This window comes from Micropterus salmoides, unplaced genomic scaffold, assembly GCF_014851395.1.
Source record: "Micropterus salmoides isolate LMB-PRFRI ecotype aquatic unplaced genomic scaffold, ASM1485139v1 Ms_hic_scaffold_7, whole genome shotgun sequence".
Taxonomy (NCBI): domain Eukaryota; kingdom Metazoa; phylum Chordata; class Actinopteri; order Centrarchiformes; family Centrarchidae; genus Micropterus; species Micropterus salmoides.
The window spans coordinates 19,831,496-19,853,565 of record NW_024044459.1 but is presented as its reverse complement, the minus strand read 5'-3'; the positions used below and the strand labels follow the sequence as shown (position 1 = coordinate 19,853,565).

Genomic DNA, 22,070 nt, shown 5'->3' with positions numbered 1-22,070 from the left:
TCGTGTCCTCCACTCTTTTCTTTTCCGGAGGGCAGTCTCTCTTCCAAGTGCTGGACGAACGCCTCTTTCCACCTTGATGAATATTGCAGGAGTCTAAGGAGTGTGAGCCATTGATGGAAACCACCTCAATCAGCAGGAGAATCAATGGCATACACTCACATTTGTAAAGGTGCTAATTGGCGGCAGTAAAATTCAGCAAGCTGCATAATTTACCCAAGAGAGAAATGGGAGTGCACCAAGATCAGCTCATTTGCAGCAGACATATTAAAAAACCCTGTCATTCTAAAATCAGAAGGCCTTCAACAGATGCAGAGGAGACCAAACCAGAGGCCAAATTATTAATGTCTCAGCTTGTCAGGGCCAATGAAGTACAAGCTATTGAAGAAGGGTTTTTCTTACTGGAGAAGTAACAATGAAAACCTCTTCACTGAAGGACCGAGTCTCACGGGCAGTACCTGGCACTCTTCTCTCAACCAATCTTTGTTATGCGAACATACAGTATTAAACACATAGCCAAACACACAAGAAAAATACATCTAACAATTACTGTACAATTACACCTGACAGAAAAACATTCTGTTAATATTTTGTCTCTTATTTCTTATAATTGGTGAAAGAGGAGGGCAAGCGCTCCACTCCCCTTGCAACAATAATTGCACTTTTCTCACCTGTTTATCTGAGAGAGCAGTGAAGTAAGATCAGAATGGAGTGCAGCGGAGAGGAAGAGTGAGTTAGAAAGTGTGGCTGTGAATGACGCCGAGTTCATCACAGACTACTCAGACCTGCTTTGTCCAGACACTGGCCAGGGAGAAGCAGAAAACATCTCAATGGTAGAGCTTTGGTGCACCGGGAACAGGTGAAACCCTTCATGTTGACAAACCGCCCTAGTGATTACCAAAACACATCCAACGTAATGGCAATATCTGTAGCAGATTCTGGCCGGGGACATTTGTTGCATACGATACGTCCTTCTTTCATTTCTACCTATGTTTCCTCCCTGTATCTACACTTCCACTATCTAATAAAAGAAAAATGCCAAAAGTAATTAAAACAAAGATTTCATATTTTTCCAACATTTTTAGTCACGCAAACAACAACTCCCTTCAGAAAATTTCAAAGAAAATCAAAACGATACGACACAAGGTTTCAACTGTTATTTTGTGCTCAGTTTCAGGCAGCTGTTGTTCAAACAGCTACAGGAGGTGGACAGTATAATAAACACCTGCGAAATCTCTTGCAATCCAACATAAGAGCCAATTCCTGCAACAAATACTACCTTGCGAAGCTTATAATATAGGACCATTCCAAAGAGGGAACATTTTTGGGGAAAATAAAAGAAAACCTTTGGTACAAAACCACAAATTGCAGCCATAAAACACACCATAGTATCGAAACAGCACATTTCTGACACAGTCCCAGAAAACACAAAGGTAGCAGTTGTTGCAGTGTTTGTAAGTGGATATTCCACGGGTGTTGGCGTCTCTGTACCAAGTGCAATTTTGACGTGAAAAAGTGGAAAATGTAAGTTTCCAATTTATAAAAGTTATCCTCACCTATCTCTGCAAGTAAGATGCTGAGACAATAAACACAAAGACCTTTGCATCCTTTTTGATGCTATCTCTAGTGTTTGATCACCAGACATGAAACAACACAAACATACTGAACAGTAAAATAGGAACTTGAAAGGGCCAATACTGTGAAAGCTTTTTAGCTCTTTGAGACCTTTGCTTTCTTGCTGGGCAGCAAGCTGATGTCTGCCCGCTTTGTCTCAGATATGAAGCTCCTATGATTGTGACAATAGGTCTGACCTTGACATCACAAGTGTACCTTAATGGAAATGCAAGTCGATTGATGTGTCACGGTGCACAATAGAAAAGAGATAATCGAAGCATGGGTACCTGTGGCAAACATCTTTATTTCTAACAATACACAGGCTTTGCTATGCCATACTTGCACATTCCAAGGCCTTTGGTTGTGACGGAAAACATGCTGGCATCCTGATTTGCATTTTACCTGAGAATAAAGATGCAAATGTGTTCAATAAAAATTTCACCATGTCTACCATTATAGTAATGGTGTTCTTTGGGCTGAAATATAGTTGATGTAAGTCTGGAAAAACCTGCAGGGAAAAAAATGTTTAAGCGGTCCACAGATGATGTAAAATGAGCGGAAAAGTATTCCACTGTGATTGTGAATATTCTTCTCCTGCCTCAATTCCACACATACAAAAGGAAAAGAGAAAAAATAGCTTGAAGTAGTAGTGTTTTATTCATCTTTATGTAAATCCAGTCATTTACGGTTGCCTTAACAAATCAGGAATCAAGTGTGTCAACATCTAGCAGAGAAGAAAGTGCATATGGGGATTACAAAAGAACAGAAACAGAACAAAAACAGGCTGAGAGAGAGACTCCCCATCGATTAAAGTCTACAAATCTTGACAAGGGTAAAATTAACATGTTTTTAATTGTCTGAAATCTCTATATGCTGTAGAAAGTTTACCATTCTACTCAAATCCTAAGCTCAGTCTTTTGTTCATATCTGAGTGACAGTGTGTGGAGGCTGAGCCCAGAGCTGGTTCACACCATAGAAAAATACCCTGGTTATTTGCATTTTTAACTGTACACTACTGAGTTTCTATAGAATAGAGTCTTACCTACCTATTTCTACTGGCCCTGGTTATAGGCCCACTCCAATGTTTTCTTTACATCCTACATCACTAACAAAGATAAATCCCTCATTGCATTGCTACATAGATAATGTTACAAGTATATGTTCAAAACTGATATTAGGCTAAATAAATCCAACACAGTATTTATTTATATGTATATAACAGATCAAATAATGAGAATATGGTATCAGATAAACTCAGAGCACATAAACATTTCTTTAGTAAATTCTGGGTCAATTTCAGGTTGCTAATTGGATGGCAATTACCTACTAACCACTTAAGGCAACGTTTCATCTTACCTGTCATCATGGCGGTTGTGGTTAATATTCTGACCCAGGGTTTTTCAGTAAAGGCAACTTCTATTTAAATCACTGTTTGATTTTATTCTGTGCTGACTCAAGGTGATACTCAGTCAATGCTAAATATGTGCATGGCATCAAAAACTGCATTGTTCCCAAGCCATAGAGAGTCACTATGTAAACATGCAGTTTTGGAGAAGTAATCAATGCTGTTTTCCTGCCATGCATTTGCCAGGAGTTTGACTGACCCTGGCCTGAATTTTTCTTCTGTACCATGACAATGTGCATAATAAGTCACAGAAAAGAGCTCTGTCCTTCAAATGGGAGCCTTGTCAACAATCCAACACACACGCAAGAGTCCACGAATGCCTTTAACACTGTACTGAACATCCAAGAAAAGAAAAATCTTCTAAATGGAGAAAATAAACATCACAGATTTCTCAAAATGCCTCAAGTAAGGTCTGAAGCTCTGGCAGCTCAGTTGTCTTCCGGACTGAAGTTGTGGGATGTCATCTCCGGATTTCCAAGTCTCTGCTCTGTCTAGTGCTATCTTACTGCAGCAGTTGAATTCAGTTTGAAGAGTAAACACTGCAGAGGGCGCAGTGCTCGGGAACATCGCGTTCCAGTTGGAGGCGACAAACCATTTTTAATCTATTCTCATTAAAAACAATTCTGGTCCGACCATCGCTGAACGTCTTTGATTTAATGATGCGTTAGTTTGAATCTTTTTCACGTGTTCAAGACCAGTCCGAACAAACAACTCTGAGGACGATTCAGTCAAGGTGACTAAAACCAACAAGTGGTGGTGTATGAAGTCTCATTTAATTACAAAATACCAAGAGCCCCATATTTACTTAAATGATTAAAATGGGAGATTTGCTTCAAATGAAACACTTGAATGGACCTTTCTCTGTGAGTGTGTAGCTACATGTTCACATGCATGTATTAATCGTGGATGAGAAGCAAACATGACTGAGTTTCAAATATTGTGTATGTGTCTGTACACAAAAAGGGCCTCTGTGTTTGTGTGTGTATGTATGTGTGTCTGTGTGTGATCCAGCAGTAGCTACGAAGTGTTCGATGTGTTGGGGCTCCAGCCCATTTGATAAGCTCTCTCCAGGGTTCTCTTGCAGTCCTGCATCACTGTGCTGAAAACAATGTGAGGGTACTGGACCACCAGCCTCTCCACCGTCTCCTCGTTCACCTGCAAAACACACACACACACACTCAATAACAATACATTCAAGAATACTTTTTTCTTTAATTATTAGTAGACATCAATCAATGGCAAATCAATCAAACCTGTTTTAATGTTCATATCAGCACCTGTAATTTTAATACAGACTAGATACATCTTGAAACCATCCTTTAAAGATACTGGGCTATTTGACTGATTGGTTGTTTGAACTTCTGGTTAAATGTTATTGGTGCTTGTAGCTATTGTTACTTTATAGGCATTTATCAAAAATACAATATTAGTACATTTATTAGCTCCAATGTCTAGCCCTGCGTTAACACACTGAGCATCTCATGATATTGTGTCAACCAATCAGGCACTTTATTTTTAGAACCATTGAAGAATCTCCATATCAGAACAGATTTCCAGGGAGTCCTGGTTGGTTATTAAAAAAGGACAAATCATCTTAAAACTATATAAATGTAATAGAATTATTGCTTTAGGTCTAATTAATACAGATTTTTAAATTACTTAATATAAATGGAGAAATTTAAAAATATGTCGACCATCTCTGCATTGCTCCATGATGCCTTATTAAGATAAACAGAAACAAAGATTGAATTGTAAGTGCCCTGTCAAAATGGCAGTGTACTAGACTAATATGAAGCATAGGCAGAGCATTGAGTGTATGCACGCATACACACAAAATTGGACTATGGCAATGGGGTTAGCACCAGAGGACAGCTGAGCTCACCAGGCTAATGAGGCCTTCATGTTCTCAGAGGACTAGAAAGACAAGCAGCTAATAGCCACTCCCGCACCTCTTTGCCAGTCTAACACTCTGTCAGACCTTCACTAAGAGCCAAGAGTGAGAAAGCCTGAGAATCTGACAAAGAGCAGTGGCAGAGTAACCCTGGAGACCTTGAGGGGTTAACCGCAACCCACCCAGAACCAACCCCCGCCCACCCGCGAGCGTGACACTTTCCAGGGGAAATGATATATAAACACTCATACACATGTTGAGCACACAGTCATCCGTTGTTGCCAAAGCAGTGACAAAGTGTTTCACAGTTTTCCCCCGAGCTCATTGCCTGAGAGCCCTTTGGTTTCTGTGTTTTCTGGAAGAAAAGTCTTGCATGGTAAGAGTTCCCTGGCTCTTGCTCAGGTTATAATGTGTTTTGGTTGTCGTTTTCTGTCTAATGTCTTCTTTCTCTTCATCAAACAGTGGTGGGAATCAACAATTCCTTGTCAAGTAGAGAAATTGAGAAAACAAACGGACAGACAGATGTACAAAAAGATAAACGGAGTCAGGATAAAACCAGCAGAATCAAAGACAGAAATAAGTGTGTTTGAGTGAACAGACTAAGTATGCCTCTCGGGTCACAGAAGGAAGATGGAAACTCGGCACAGCACAAGTGAATTCAGTAAGACTAAAAGGCAACAACAGCCTGTTAGCTTTCCCTTTGATTGCCAAGGAAGAAACAGCAAGCTGGAGTTCGGGTTCTTGACGCCAACACACAGAGGCTTAACACACCCTTTCAGGACACCATCGATGCAGGAAAAATAAAATAAAATCAAGACCACAGGGTCAAAAGGTCTCTCTTACTTTCATCTGTTTTTTTTGTTTTTCTGATCAGATGCTTAAAGAAAATTCTGAGAATAAGTGCCAAAAACAGTCCTGCCTCAGGTCTCTCTCCAGTCAGCAAGACAACAGAGACTGGCAGTAGGCTTTAAATTTGAAATAATACTCTGACACCTCAGCAGCTGGAAAGGTGCATTAAATTTACGGATAAGAGTAGAAATGAGAACATTCCAGCAACCCTTTCAGTGCTGTGATCAATGATTCATTAGCACAGCTGATGCATTAATAAAATAGTGTTTCAGGATATTGCCTTAAAGAATTAACATTATTATTATTATGAGATAATGTCAGCATTGCCAGACAGTTTTGCAAAACAAATGACCATATTCTCTCTTGTACTGAAATATGAAACAGTAATACTGACCATACTGTCAAAAAATCACAGGAAACATTTAGGATATTTTATGCAGACAGTTTATTCACACAGGGCATGAATATATATTATATATATATATATATATATATATATATATATAATTTGAATCTCTGTGCCCTTTTCTACATGATTTCAAGAGGTTCACTCCCTTGGCCAAATATAACCAGTGAAGCGTATTTTATTACATTTCCATCCACCTCTTTTTATGCCCATTTGCACATTAAGGTGGAAAGGTTGGTGTATCGATCAAAACAAAACATGACAAAGAGCAATGGAAACAGACTTGGTGAATAAGTCATGACATACTGTACATGAAACATGTGACTCATGTTTCCACTGATCCTCAAATTAATACATAAAACAAACACAACTGCACCGATTCCATCACCCTTTTCACATATTTGTGGGTCATTTGAGGCCTAGTAATTATGTCATCTCGGTGGACCCCTCCCTCTTCTGCAGTGGTTTATGGCAGACCAACTGGGGATTTAATCAACTGTTTACCTTGATGTACCCAAATCCTAATATTTGCATTACAGTAGTGGATGGAAACGTATATATTAGAGCAGTTTGTGGGGCCGGTTTTTCTAGTGACGCTGAGACTGAGATGGTTATTTTTCAGGCTGTAAATTCATTCTTTTGACAAAGCTGTTGAATAAATCCTGGCAAAGGCAACAAATCAAGTCAACTTTAATAATAAACAGTGGTTCTCAAAAGCAAGGATTAATGCAGTTCATTCTTTCCCATTTGTAGGATTTGACCCAGGTGTCTGACCACACAACTCTCTTAAATCATGAATTTGGAGCTTTTCATCAACTGTCTGGTCTGCTGACTCTTGGATCGTTTTCAACAAATTTAGCAACAGGCTCCAAATCGTGATGATTACCTTTTATGTGATGTTGGATCACTTTCACACATGTTTTTTCTTTTATTCATTATTTCTGTATTTCGGTCGTTTAATGCCTTTATTGGGTTAGCCGTAGTGGAGAGATAACAGAAAATGAGGATGAGAGAGATGTAACAGAGGTGCCTGGTCAGATTTGGGAACCCTGCATCTGTTTTTCCCAGACAAATACTTGCGGTTTGCCTACAAAGATGGCCGCATGTTGCCCGAGCACCAAATCAGGAGCAGAAGAGCAGCTTTACCGAAGCCTCCAAAATCTGCTACTACAGAGAGAAGTTAAGTTTGTTATGACATATGGCTGAGCCTCATTAGCAGATAAAATGACAAACCCCTGATTGCCTTCATAACATATTATGCTATATTCTTGAAAAGAGAATGAAACATCCCCCAGCTTGTTAATCAGGGCTTAATTACAATTAAAACAGATCTAAAGAATAGACCTGTCAAAATGACAGGAGGCCACAACATTCATTAATGCTAATTTAGTGAAGCTCCACTTGCTGAGCAAACACAGCACACACAAAATGGCTCCCAATCAAAACGCTGAATCATTTCCTAATTGCTGGTTGCGGCAATGCTAAATGTTTGAGTTCCAAATAGATCACTTTGATGGAAATCATGGAAAGACTAACTATTGCACTGCCCTGTGCTGTCTTGTTGATAAAACTGTGTGTGCAGAAAAATAACATTAGTATTTTCATATCTTGTGTTGAAAAAGTAATTACTGTCACATACAACAGGCGTCAAATGATGAAACATCTTATAATGGCAGAGGCAAAAGCCAATCAAATTTGAAGGAGAAAAAATCAATCACATCCAAGCCTGTATACATTTCAAATGGTTACAACACAGCACAGAAACTCCTTGTACCTGGTGTGAGATGGCATCTTGGAATGACCAATGCCTTTGTTCATTTTCAAAACAACTGCTGGTGGATAAGTTGTCTTTTTGATGTAAGTATTTAGCTAACTATTAAAATCACGTTGACAGAAAATCAGTTGACAAAGTCATTTATACATCATAGCATCCATTAACTCTCCTCCACTTCACAAACATGACAACCAGAGTTACTGTGTGTCTTTTTATGGCCTAAAAACAACAGTCTTCTGTAAAAGAAACCCTCAGCTAGTAAGTTCCCAGAGTTCATAGCTACAATCCTTCTCTTTCCAGGCTGTGTGCCCTTTGCATGGCTCTGTGGTATGTTGAATGAGATGTGATGACATCACCACACCTGCTTGGTATTTGCAGCTCAGAGCTGATGTTAGACATGAAGGTCAGACCAAATGCTGTGGGTAACTGGCTGGCAGAGAGGGGAGTCCTCTAGTTACAACAGTTGTGCCACTGACTTCTTAAAACCAGTGATTCAGCTGTTTCTTCCTCGAGTGAAATTTTGTTACTGGGCAAAACTGTGCTTAATGATATTTTGTTGCTAGGCAACATAAGCTTAAAAATGCTGTCAGAAACCACTGGGGCCTCTTGTGACTGGAATGGTGCTTTAGATATATGGCTCTGGCAGGGAGTTTTTTTCTTTTACCCCATACAGTCCTGATCCAGTGAACTGTACTGTACAACCCCTCCTCCAAACCTGCTGCCAAGTCTGTAGGAGCCATGTGATAGAGCAGATCACTACTCACTGATGATTCTAATCTTTGAGAAGCATCTGGGAGCGCAGCCACAGCTATCTGGAGCAAGGCCTATACTTATGATATTTTCCCCCATTTTAACTTCAAAAATGCTGCCCTGTAGATCTAAGTGTGGTGTAATGCATGCTGACGGGTAATGTGCCGTTGTCAGGGTTTACAAGAGGGCGAGAGAGGGATGAGGGGAAAACAAAAAGATGCATGTCTGATAGGCTGATCGGCAAAAAGCATGCTGTACATTAAATGTGCATACTGGGTTGTGTGTGTGAGCGCCAGTTGATGACTGCTCCTCTACTTTTACAGTTGACAGTTGAAGGTAAGTGACGGCACGTTCCTGATCGGACCCCTGCTCTTGGGGTGCTCTTGTGTGCTCTCTTTCATAACGGTGAGCTCCTTTTTTTTTAAGACTGATCCTCTGATGCAAATACACTCTATCACCACGTAAAGTATACATTTACCGCAAGCGCTGGGCCTTCCCCTAGTAAGCAGCGCAGTAAAACACGTTGTAAAAGATGACTAATGTAGCAGCAGTTCACATTCTCAGCGGGGGGAAAAGAAGAACAGGGTCGTAAATCGATAATCAGATACACAAACACGAAGATGCATATCATATTAGACCGGCATGGTGAGAACACCCTCTGAGTGCTCCTAGCAATCAAGGGAGGGAAATGGAATAAAGACAGAGGGAAAGAGTTTAGGAAATAGAAGGCTAAAAAAATATGGCCTCCACTCCTTCTGAATATATCAAACCCACTGAGCTCTGTAGTGTACATAGCAAAAATGACCCTGGAAAAAGCAATAAAACACTGACTATTGATTTTGAACAACTTCAGAACTGCATTTAAATGTGCATGCAGATATTAGAAAACAAAAGATATATTCAGTGGTCCTTTATTGTATTTCTTTGTATTTTATTGTGTTTTCATTACATTCAGCACAGGTCTGTGGGGTGCTTTTTTATTTTTTTTCTCTTTCACTGCATGTACTTTGGCCTTGTGGCAGCCACTGATAGTCCCAGGCCCATAAAGAGAGACAAATACCCCCTGTTCCCTGTCTACTCCCATGTACAGAGTGTATCAGTCAACCAGTAAATACATTTAGGGTAAATGTTTAAAAAGCTTGTTTAGGCAGCAGAAGAATGTAGTGTATCAGGTCTTAGTAAAAGGCACCTTAAACAAGTCTGGATTTAAACAGGACAGATTTATAGCCTTCTTTAAACTGCTCAGAGGAAAAGCCCCGGTTGTAAAGTTTCTAAACGAGTGACTGGACAACTGAAAGATATTTCTACGTCTTGGATAAGAGGGGGAGGAATGTATGGAGAAGATGAACATAACAAAGCAGTGGATTTTCAGAAGTGTAGAGACAGAAAAGAGGTCGCCACAAACTTATTCTGAAGGATTCAATATTTCTAAATGAACTATTGATGCATTGGCTTGGAAGCTTAAGGAATAGACTGCTCTTTACCGAGGAAAGCCTGAGCTCAAACATTTTGATTTAGTCTCAGAAAGCCAAGTGACCCTCAGAAATCTGCAGTGCATGGCTCTGAATGCTTTTAAAAACCAGGTCAGGCACCGCTTGCGACATCTAAGGTCTGGTCCTGCTCACACACCCTCATCCCTGCACAATATCAGACAGCAGCAGAGCTGAGAAGCAGGGTGTCAGTGCATACACACACATACATATACACAAACAAACACACACACACACACACACACACACACACATACACACACACAAACACACACACACACACACACACACACACGGAGAAATGGGGGCTCAACTGAACAGGGTCAGAGAAAGAGGTTCTGGAGGCCAGGTTTGTAAACCCCACACTCCATCACGCGTGACAAAGGTAACTAAAGGAATGTGTACGAGGCTCAGCCCAATCCCTCTCTCTACGCCGGCCTTCTTATCTCTGCAGACCGGAGGAAAACATTCCATAACTCAAGAGGCTTTGCACAATTTATTTGTTAGTCTCAGAAAAGAAAACACAGTGAAATACTATCACAGCTACATCTATTAGGCAGAACTAAAATAAAGCTAATTAAAACAGGAGGTGTTGTGGTGACACGGTGACTAAGAAGCCTTAGAGTTTAGAGACAGATTTAATACTTTAAATTAAGTGCTATAAAGGTAAAAACATGCCAAACCATAGCATGAAATGATACTTTAATTATCTGAAGATCAGGAAAACAAAGTCTCCAGAATATGAATGCAACCACAATTAACTTTTGTTTTATAAATAAAATACAGTAAGTTGTATTATATAATATGTTAGATTTATATATCTTTTTACTCCTTACATCATATATATAATATTGTTCAACAAAGTAAATGATACGGTGTTCTAACATAGATGTCCTAACATGTCCATCAGTTACTACTTCCTAGTTACCAAGAAAAGGGACCAGGTCCAGGTGGCGGTTTCATTCTATTGCAGCAGGTCTTAGATGGGTGGGTCAATATGTCCAATACCCGAGTGGATCCATGCGGACTCTATATTACCTCCGATCATGTAGTGTGTCATAAAAACGGGAGGAAAGATTTGATTTTTGAAGTGAGATGGAAATTGACTGTCTGAGTTGATGACATTTTGGATTGGGTCCAATTATTCTTGGGTCTATTTCGGACGTGGTCCGACAGTCCCCAAGTCTCTTTCTGATTGTTTATAACTATTAATATTAATTTACTTCAATCAATTTCGGTTCAGGTGGGGTTTCCACAGGACTGTTTCAGATTCAGTCCAATATTATGGACCAATGAAGACCTCTACTCTTAGCCCTTTCACCATAATCAGTGAATAGATATCAAATTGTAGTAAAAATCAATCTAATTGTTCAACACATAACCTTAGCACCGATTAACTCTTAATGTTCGTTATTTAAATTGATGGTATAGATAAAAACACAGAAAGAGCACAGGTGAAAGAAAGAAAGAGAGGTGTGACAGAGTGACAAGCACAGAGAGGCACCTAAAGATGGAGACAGAGATGGTGAGTTCATGTTCCGACTACAGGGACTAGTGTGGGTCATATATTGTTGTCACAGGGTACAATGAGATAATAACAGACCGGTTGAATGCCCTGTTAACTAAGATGGCTTCTCCCTCTTCAAATGGCAAACAGCACAATGTACACACACACACACACACACACACACACACACACACACACACACACACACACACACACCTCCAGAAACTATAGGAAATTCCAGAGCAGCTTACTAGAGGTCAGACACAAGCAAAATTCCTAAAAGATAATCACAACAGAGCGGCTGTGTTTAATTTTTTTCTCACATGACTCCATTGGTCTTCAGAATAAATAAAGAACAAGGACAGTTTGACCCTGTCCTTTCCTAGAACACCATGATACAAAATTCATAGTGACTCTTTAGAGCGGAGAGGGCTTTGATTAGATGTGTGGACTGTTCAAAGTTACAAACAAGGCAGTGAGCAATACTCATCTGTAAGCCTGACATGTGCACCTATTGTAGAGTGATTATTCTGAATTATGGGGTATTTCTGAATAATCAAACGAGAATAGAGCAATTAAAGTCAAGCTCTTCTGTATTAAAAAGCTCAACGAATAACATTGTGTACACAGATTTCAGTCTTTTTGTTCTATTCTTTACCGTCAGTACAAAAGAGAATCTTGACAGGTATGAAAAATCTGTATCTTTGTTTTCTGAACTTCAGCTCTTGGGTGAAAATTGTTCTTTTTCTCAAATGTTCACTTAGCAGCCACAAGTCATAGGAACACTATTTGTGGATCCACAGTTTGCCTTTGCAAAAAGTATTCAAAGCTTTTACATCCATTGACTACTCTGTTTCCAATCAATTATAAAGCTGGACATCAATCAGAGGCTGAATCGATCCCCCCCGAAGAAAATTCCCAAGCTCGCCTGGATGTATTAAATTTGTACAGACATACCATCAGTGAGGGGAGTGACATTGTCATTAGCATTAAATAGCTAATTCATCACCAACACAGTCAGACACTGAGCGTGCAGGCTAAAAATGGTCCGTGACCACCTGCTGTCTCTCTCAGTGTCTCAGAGAAGGAAAAAAACAACTGAGCCAAATGTTAGTTATTGCCCCAAAACATATCAGGATTGGCAAATCTGAGTATCCAGGCCACACTGAGTCTTGTCTATCGCCTGCCCATGACTCCGTGAGATTATGTCGACCTCCGTTGTGATGCGTAAACAGCACTGGATGAGGGAAGAAGAGGAGGAGAGGGAGAAAAAGGGGGAAGGCTGAAAGACAAGACATGGGGGCAAATTTAATGAACTAATTGAATGAACAAAAGATGTGCGCAGCGTCCAAAATTCAAACAACCTTGGCTGTCCTTGCTTAGAGGAGGGTAAGGGAGAGAGATGCAGAGAGACCAAAAGAGGGGTAAAAATAAAGTGAGGACAAGGTGGATAGCAGGCAACGAAATGCATGAGTTTGTATGTGAGTGTATGTGAGCCAGGTGAGGTCAGGTTTCCGTGTGTGTGTGTCTGGGTAGATTTTTGTTGAAGGGCAATTCTGAGATTCCCTTCAGATACTCAGTGAACTCTGTCGGTGTCTCACTTTATTTCACCCTCCCTCCTTCACTGTCCCTAGCTCCTGCCCTTTAGAAACAAGATGAAGGGATGATCAGAAGGAGGCTTCAGTTAAGACCGCCAATCAATACCGCTCTTCTGTGTGGGATGAGACTCCCAAGATTACACTGAAAATCACAAATAGCAAATGACTCTTTCAAACTACTTTCTCGACTTTGAACATTCAAGACGGACCAAATCCTGGAAAGTAGGGACCAGAGAACCTGCCTATCTTACGCTTGATGCTGTGCATGCAGTATCTTTCTCCTAATTCCCCTTCGCGTTTGAAGCCTTTAAGCTAAGGATCCCTGCCGTTCACAATAACAACACTCATCAAAGAAAGTTTTGCTGAACTCCCAAACTCTCATTTCCTAAACGAGAGTTAAAATGCCTCTTAACTCTTCGCCATACTTCATCTTTGTTTTCCTCATTCCAAACCTCCAGGCCCTGAACAATTAGGCTCTTGTTTATGTCTGCAAATTGGTGTGCCGTGCCTATCTATGTGTAGTCCCTGACAGCTGGATACACCAGTGGAACGACCATATTGATTGGTATGTCTGTTCTTTTAACAAGGTCTGTGTCTGGTTGCTCTATCTCGGGGTGCAGCAGTGCTTATACCTGTTCCCCAATCGCTGCTCCACCTCGTTCAGGTAATAGGAATACACTTCAAAACTGCTTACACAAAACAATTTTTGGGGGGGCCATTGGTAAAGTGAATAGCTAACATTCACTCTTTTATTTCCTTTTATCTAATTTTACTTTTATTTTCTCTTGGTTTCTGTCTTTTGTTAAAAAAAATTTCGTTGTTTTATCCTCAAGCCCACCCCTCGTTTTATTTTTTATTTCCCCCTCCCTCATCTCCTCCATTACTATGATAACTCTTACTCTCTCCACCAGCTGTCCCTGAAGGGGCCAGTAGCCATTATTTTCCTAGTCTGGCTTTGTGCTGACTATGAGAGTTTGCTCCCCTCCTCTGTTTCACAACCTGGACTGCCCATTTGTTTTCACTCTAATGAAGTAGTGGAAAAGAAGCTGGGGAAAAAAGAAATTAGATGAGAAGAGAGGAGAGAAGGATGGGAGGACAGAGACGAGAGAAGAGGGAAGGAGGGGGAATGGACAGTAGAAGAAAGAGGATGAGAGGGGGAAAAAAGAGGTGCATTTGAGCAAGCTGTGAAAATGGTTCTAAAGAAAACCTTCCAGTAAGACTAAATAAGATCAAAATCCACAAAGTGATACATCAACAGAGAATGAAGGCTCTAAATGTTCACAGAGAGGCCAGGAGGGCCTATTATAGAAAACAGCAATTTAACACATATAAGAGCCATATGAAAACAATGTCAAGATAAAGAGTGCAATGAGCTACACTGTTCAGTGCTCAACAGTATAGTGTATTTCTACACAAATCCAAAAAATTTACTGCTGGATCTCAGTCTGTGTGATCGGACACTTGTCTTAATTTTGTGGTTAGCCAAAAAAAGCTATAAATGTTACAGCAACAGCATGTGGTGAATTTGTGCAAGTTTGGCATGTTTATGTTCGTTTGTATCCAAAGAGCAGAATGTTGTTGCTTCATCACAGTAATTTTAGTTAAAAATTAACTCTGTCGCCAATGCACTGAATTTCACCACTCGAAAGCATATCCTGGATTAATAGATAATGTTCCATTGTGTTTGTGGCAGAGAAGCCCTAACTTTTAACAGTAGACTCGCTGGGGAGCCAGGCTTCTCTGAGAGACATGCACGGACATATGCAGCACTGCCGAGCAAAAAGGATACGTTTTTCAGAAGATTAAGGCACTTTTTTCCTTGAGTCTTTCAGCTGAACCCTTCAAAAGACTGGCACAGTGTCATAGCTGAAAGAGGAGTAAATGAATTGATTTGATTATTTTTGGGTGAGTCTGGATCAATCGCATTCTTTCCCCTCGTCAGAACGGGGTCGTTTAGCCCTGAGGGCTGAGGGGTGTAATCATCTGAGACAGGCGGAGCACGCCATTTGCCCAGGCCTGGAGGGGTTCTGATTTCAATGCTCCATTATAAGCTGTGTTAACAGCAAATAACATAAATTCCTCTTGGAGAACACACACAGTTACACACAGCCACGTTGCATTTGAGCACGTATAAACACACTGAGACACAAAGGAAATCCTTCAGACAGACGTGTAGGGAAGGGAGGAGAGTCACACACATTCCATACTATTACAAATGTATATCGCCCGGCTACTGAAAGGAGAGCCTAAATAAGAAAATATCATGACAATCAAATAGAACTTCACTCAGATCTGTGTTTGTGCGGCGTTAAAAAAAAAAAAATTTGTCATATCAGTTCAAATGGCAGTGGACACAAAATTTAGGCTGCCTGGCAGTAAAACGTATACAGTACGGAAGCACGTTTGTATAAACTGTGACGGAGGAAATCGATCCTTCACACTGCTCCACATGAGGAGAGCCAGATGGATCCTGTTAACAGTTCTTAAATGAATTCCACGCTCTCCAAGTCCTGTGACATTCAGGGAAGCTGTTACATTAAAATTCCCAGCGTTTTGACAATTCCAAACAAATTTACACAGGCCGAGCTGCGCTGCTGAGGCTGAGAGCTGACTGGGCCGTCCACACTTTGTGTCAAGGTTATCACAAGACTGTATTTGTCTAAGACTGACAGGACCCACTCTGAAACCTAACTCCAGATCAGTTACTGTGGGATGAAACTTGGTGGAGAAGGAAAAAAGTGAGGGAGGAAGAGAGGAAGAATGATTTATTTTAAATAGCCAAAAGTAGGCTGCAGATGTTACCTGAACATCTGTAAGACAGGCAGGTATAGGCTTGCCCTAATGGTAATTAGGCTATGAATGGCTGAAGAGGAGGTCTGTGTGTTACTGTGAAATTGTCACTTCTAATCCTAGATGTTTTTTTCTACTTTGTGTTGCAGTTACTTGAAAAAAATTCCTGCAACATCCACATCTTAAACAGAAACTAAGCAAAGTCCCTGTTAACGTTGGAGTATTTGCATTATGTCCAAAACACTGTCAACGCTGCTCTCACAAGTAATAACTTGCCAAAGCAGGCCACTATGTGTAAGTGTATATAACAATTTATTTTTGCAATTCAAACATTCATGGTTGGTATGCAAAGTAAAATTATTTCAGGTTGGGGCCACTGTCAATTATCCCCTTAGTTACAGGATGTTGGCTGGTAAGTAAATATTGAGATGGTTCCTCAAGTGTGTAGATCCTGGAGCTGAGCTAAGCAAATGGAGGTTGTTACGGGTCAAGCAAAGAGTGGTGAACCAATTAAAATCTATCAAGCTCAATCATATGACATTACCAACAAATCTAATAAAGAACACATTCTACAGTTAAGTAGTTTTGTCTGGAATGCCCTTCTGTTCCTGTCTCATGTTGTACCATAGAATGTAACCTTTAATACACATCTTGTGCAACCTAAGAGCACAGCAAGAATATGTACTTCACTAAGGAAGTAAAGCTGACCTTATATACCATTCATTCTGTCAACAGTAGACTGAAGAAAGAAAAAGACAAACGTATGTATGGCGAACAGCAACGTCTTACATCTTATTTTAAACAATGGGGAATTTAATCAGATGAGGCAGGAGGGAAAAAATTCAAATGGATTTGTCAACATAAAGAAGAGAAGCTGTGGCTGAGAGAAATCTAAAGTTAAGTAATTTGCACAAGACTTTCATTATGTAGGAACCTTGTGGAATTGAGAGTTATCCCCCAGCTTCTTCGTTTTCCCAGAACTGCATTAAGTGCAGAGATGAGATTAGTTTGCCAAGAGATTGAATTGGACATGCCTCTGGATTTTACTTCTGCAATACACAAATAAAGCATGATACAACTTTGCTAGAGGCTGAAATGTCGAAAGCAAACTATAAATAAATAAATCATGACCAAATTGAATGCCCTGCCTACACTAATATTTATATATAAAAAGTACTCATTTAAAAGACACAGATTACAGCAACTGTAAAACCTAATTTTTACCAAACAGCAGTCAAAGCACTTAAAATTTGTGCAAAAATGACTGTGAAGCTATATTTATCTGACAAAATATAGTGTGCAATTTGATCAGTGAAGCAGCAGTGGGGCCAAGGGGTTGAAGCGCCAGTTGCACAACAGAAAGAAAAGTCACAGGCTCAAATCCGAAAAAGTGACCCTGATAAAGACAACGGACAGCCCTGACTGAGAGTTGTTTTGGATGTTAAATATGTAAAAATTCGAATGAAATGTCAGACAGAAAAAGAGTGGCACTGATCTTTAGTTGAGATGACGGATGAATCTTGAGAAGAGAGCAGGAGGTTTGAGGGATGGAGTGGGGGAGGGAGATGAGGAGAAGGCAGAGCATGGTCACTGCTGCCCCTGGGCTGACTTGTAGATAACCACAATTCCCCTGGTCTGTCGCTGCCTCTCACCTATTTACGTCTATAACTTGCTCTGTGGCACTCATTTTCGCTGTGACCTCGGTAATAACAAGTAATTTCTGTTTATCTGTTTCCCTCTGAGCAAACTTCATATTACCCCTATTCCTCTCTCTCTGTCTCATCCTGAAACCTGACCTTATCTACTGTAACTCCCTTTCTTGCCTCACATAATGAAAAACAACAACAACAACAACAACAAAGAAAAGTCTTTTTACCCTACACAAGCCTGAACCAATCCTCACCAGTATTCCAGGCTCATTTGCAATGCTTAACACAATTTAAAGACACAAAAGACAGACTGAAGACAGAGAAATGGGTGAAGGGGGCAAACATGCAGTAAATTAATTCTGTGAATTAGGGCTGGTAATGTACCTGACCTTGGAAACTGTCAAACTCTTCTCTCTGCTCAATTCACACTCCATTACAACCCTAATAGCACCAATTAGAGCTTTATTTAGCTGTGTCATCCCCAAATCCCCCCTTCAGAGAAGAGGGAGAATAATTATTTATCTTTCCATCCTCCAGGCTAAATTATAAGTACGAATATCACATCTGAAGAGAGAGATGGATAGGTGTGTAAGGGCAGAGGGATGGGTGAATTTTCTTGTTGGGAGGGCTGGATCATGAAAGCACAGAGTGGAGAGAAACTAAGAAAAACTGTTATTCCAGTAAAGATTAGCAATGGAGTAGGTCATTCCAGAACAGATTTTTATTAGCATTGCTGTAGATATCGATTGTTGGGTCACTGAGTCAGCGAGGCAGGAGGGAACTAAATGAAAATGGAATGTAAGTGATCACCTGCTATGTAATGCTGTTACTCTTTATTACTTCTAGATAAATATGATAGATACGCATTCATGTCTGCAATAATGTGAATTGAGTACACCGCTTCATCACTGAGACCTTACATATGGGGTCATGTCAGACTCTCATATGTTTTAATTTTATTACAGTATAAATAGATAAATATGATACACCGATGTTCTTGTCGAGCTTAACGATCTCCGGGTAGGCATTTTTATCAGAGAAATCCATAGGGTCAACCTCGAGGCCACGACACGCAGATATCACTGATTTCATAATGAAGGAATAAAAATGATGAGTTCCCAACCTGGTGAAAGGCCTCGACTATAAGTCAAAATCTCTCCGCCCTCCCCTTCTTCCCTGCCAACTTCCACTTGCACTTTTTTTACTGCACAGGAGAGGCTTTTAAATTTGTTCTGCCCAAAACCCCAAATGTAAAATCTTGCCTCAACATGAAAACAAAAGGCTCATTAAAGCATACTGTTAACTCACCATATGGAGGCCCACCAGCATTAGGATTATGGCCTGTGTTGTATACCAGGCTACAGTACAAGACACCAGGCTGTACAATATTAGTGCAGACTAAAGTTTCTAGGTTAAGCCAGCTGTTCACATTCCCTTCCTTGTCTGACCTCATCCCACTCATGTCAGACTGAATGATCCCACACTAAGTGGATGTATCTGTGTAGCAGGAGTGCCAGTGAACCAAATGGAGAGGTGGGTGGAGTTGTTACCATGGCACTACAACTAAATGTGCCTCCATCAGGTTAGTGATTGGATGGGTAAGAGGCCAGAGGAGAGTTTAAGGGCTTAGACTTTGGAAAGATCATTGCTCAGACCCAGAGACATCTCAAAGTAGGTTTGAGAGGGATCATTATGCCACTTTACTTCACCCAGCCAGCTGAGTCAAACATGCATCACATTGACATACAGGGCACAGGCAGCAGTGGCTTAGCTACTCCACACGTTCTCTGGATACTTTTTAAATTGACCAGTTGCCCTAATCTGGGTCTTTTGAGGGTTCATGTGTACATGTTATGCACAAGCATGCATACACATCCATATACACAAAATAAGCACATTCAGAGTACAAAAAGGGGTGGTACAACTACATTAAAGAAAACAGAGCAGAATGTGTGATAATTAGCATTCATCTGAGAGTTATTTTTCTTGAATTGTCTATAGTCTATAGTCTATAAAGTCTATAAAATGTCGGAAAATTGTTGTGATGCCCACTGCAATTCCCAAGGTGATGTCTTGAAATTGCTTATTTTGTGTGACCATGACTCTAAACCCCAAAGATTTCATTTACAATTACATAAAACAGAGAAAACAAACAGATCCGCATGTTAGTAAAGCTTGGTCAAAACATCACAAAACCTGTTTTAGTACCCCCCCCTCAAATACAAAAAACAAACAAAAAAAAAAAACACATACAGCAGCAGACATTATGGGATGGGCCTTGTTACCTTGTCACATCTCATGAGGCCCAGGTAGCGGAGGGACTTGCTGCTCTGAGCGATCTGTGTGGCTCCCTGGTCTGTGATGTCCTTACACCAGCCGGCATCCACAGTCTCTATAGTACTGCTGTACTGGCCTATGGCTATCAGAGCTGTGGACACAGGAGCAAGATAGACAGAGGGAGTGAGGAGAGGGGGGAGGAAGGAAGGAGGGAGAGAAACAAGAAAAGGTGTTAGTCTGACAACCTTTCTCATGCAAATGTGGCAGCATCATTCTCCCAGAGAGACACACAGAAATTCAAGATGAAACCGAGCCAAGTCATCTGGCCAGCTGTGACACATAATTCACACCACCTTGAAAATACTGGGTAACACGCTGAAGCACATACATATGCACAAATCTCGCACACACCCAAGCTTGTTCAGAGCGCTGCAGGATTCATCCATTAGAGCGCTGGCATAAGTTATAGCACTGAAAGGCAATGTCACCGTGCCAGGGTAAAGTGTGACACCATGCCAGTGTATGATTTAATTCTGCTTGTGTGCGTGTGTGTGTGTGTATGCGCGCACACGTGCATGTATTTGTATTTACTGCTGCCAGAGCAGAAACACAGTGCCAGGGTAAAGAGTATCCACCAAAAAAAATATCTGTCAGTGTCTGGGGACTTTGTTACACCTCAGAGCATGTGTGCATACATACTTTTTTTTTCTCTCTCTCTCTCACACACACACACACACCCCATACATCACCCATGTGTTGTTCTTTTGATAGTCTTAATTTATTTTGCAATAGAGCACAAATTAAAATGTGCAGCTGACAAACAAGATGAGATTAAATCTTCTATAATCTATCTTGAATACAGACATACTGTAGCATTAACATACAAACTAACACAGAGGCACAACAATCTTCCTCATCAATCTTTGACCCGTCAATTGTTGGGCAGATGGAGGAGACCTGTGCTCCACCAGTCGATTGATCGTGCTGCTCGGTGATCGATTGGCAGGGCCTCGGCTTTGTTCTCCACTCTCTCACAACCATCACTAATGATAGTGGGAAGGGAGGAGGAGGTACGAGGGATGAGAGAAAGATGAAAGGTGGAGGGTAAAGACAGAGAAAGCCTTTGACAGCACCTTCAAATAGTAACTTAGCCCTGATGTTGTTTTCTCATTTGCAGAACTCCATTTTGCTTCAAATCAGTTTTGCTTGAGACTCAAACGTCTCCACTTCAATAGGGAGGGAAAAATGTATCTTTACAAACTTTCTTGTGCTGAATCTCTCCTTCTCTACATTTCTCACTTTTATCACCAGCACTTTTCAAAAATACCTCCAAATATTACAGTACAGTATTAAATAACATCCAATCACGAGTGTGTGCTTACACTGTGGAGCGGAAGCTTGTTCCCACAGGAGAAGGGAAATGAATAATCCTATGCTTTTGGAATCAACTGCATGTATTTAACCCTCTTTCCTCCTGTCCAGTTGTAACTATGTAATGTAGAGTCTCCTCTAAACACACACACACACACACACACACGCGAACCATCTTGTATACAGTATGTAACATATGTAATATATAGCTTTGGGCACATGGAGCGCTCCACATGTGGTTCCTTTTGTACTTCAGTATGCTCTGGGATGCCATGCATAATGGCACATTACAGCTAAACCGGCAGTAACATGGCTTTGAAGCTGCAGAATGTTTCATGTAAAAAGCACCATGGGGAAGAGGCTCCATCAGGCCAGATGGGTGAGCAGCACACAGAGTAGCCATGTTGTTTTTTGACAAGTGGTGACCTGGCAAAGTATTCAAAAAATGGAGACATGTGTGTTTTTGTGTGTTTGTGGGTGTGTGAGACTAGAAAGATGTCAAGTAGGTGAATGGCTCTCCTTCCCATTCCCCTTGTCATGCCCAATCATATGATCCCAAATTCGATTACCTGGGTTCAGACCACTCGTCTGATGTTAAGACGCACATATTGGTGCTGTTAAAACCCCCTCGCAGAGCAGTTGTCTGAGGAACAAGGAGATCAAATAAAAGAGGAGAGCTTCCCAACCAAACAACAGACCTCC

General features: G+C 40.7%; 1 protein-coding gene across 1 annotated transcript in view; it reads right to left on the bottom strand.

Annotated features, from left to right (window-relative positions):
* Positions 1–2,245: 2,245 nt before the first annotated feature.
* Positions 2,246–22,070, bottom strand: part of fbxl17 (F-box and leucine-rich repeat protein 17) — a 226,726-nt gene continuing 206,901 nt past the window's right edge. The window contains exons 10-11 of the mRNA XM_038703083.1: positions 20,006–20,148; positions 2,246–4,171 (exon numbers count right to left, since the gene is read on the bottom strand). Coding sequence (XP_038559011.1) covers positions 4,034–4,171; positions 20,006–20,148 — 281 coding nt within the window. The 3' untranslated portion in view covers positions 2,246–4,033. The remainder of the gene's footprint in view (positions 4,172–20,005; positions 20,149–22,070) is intronic.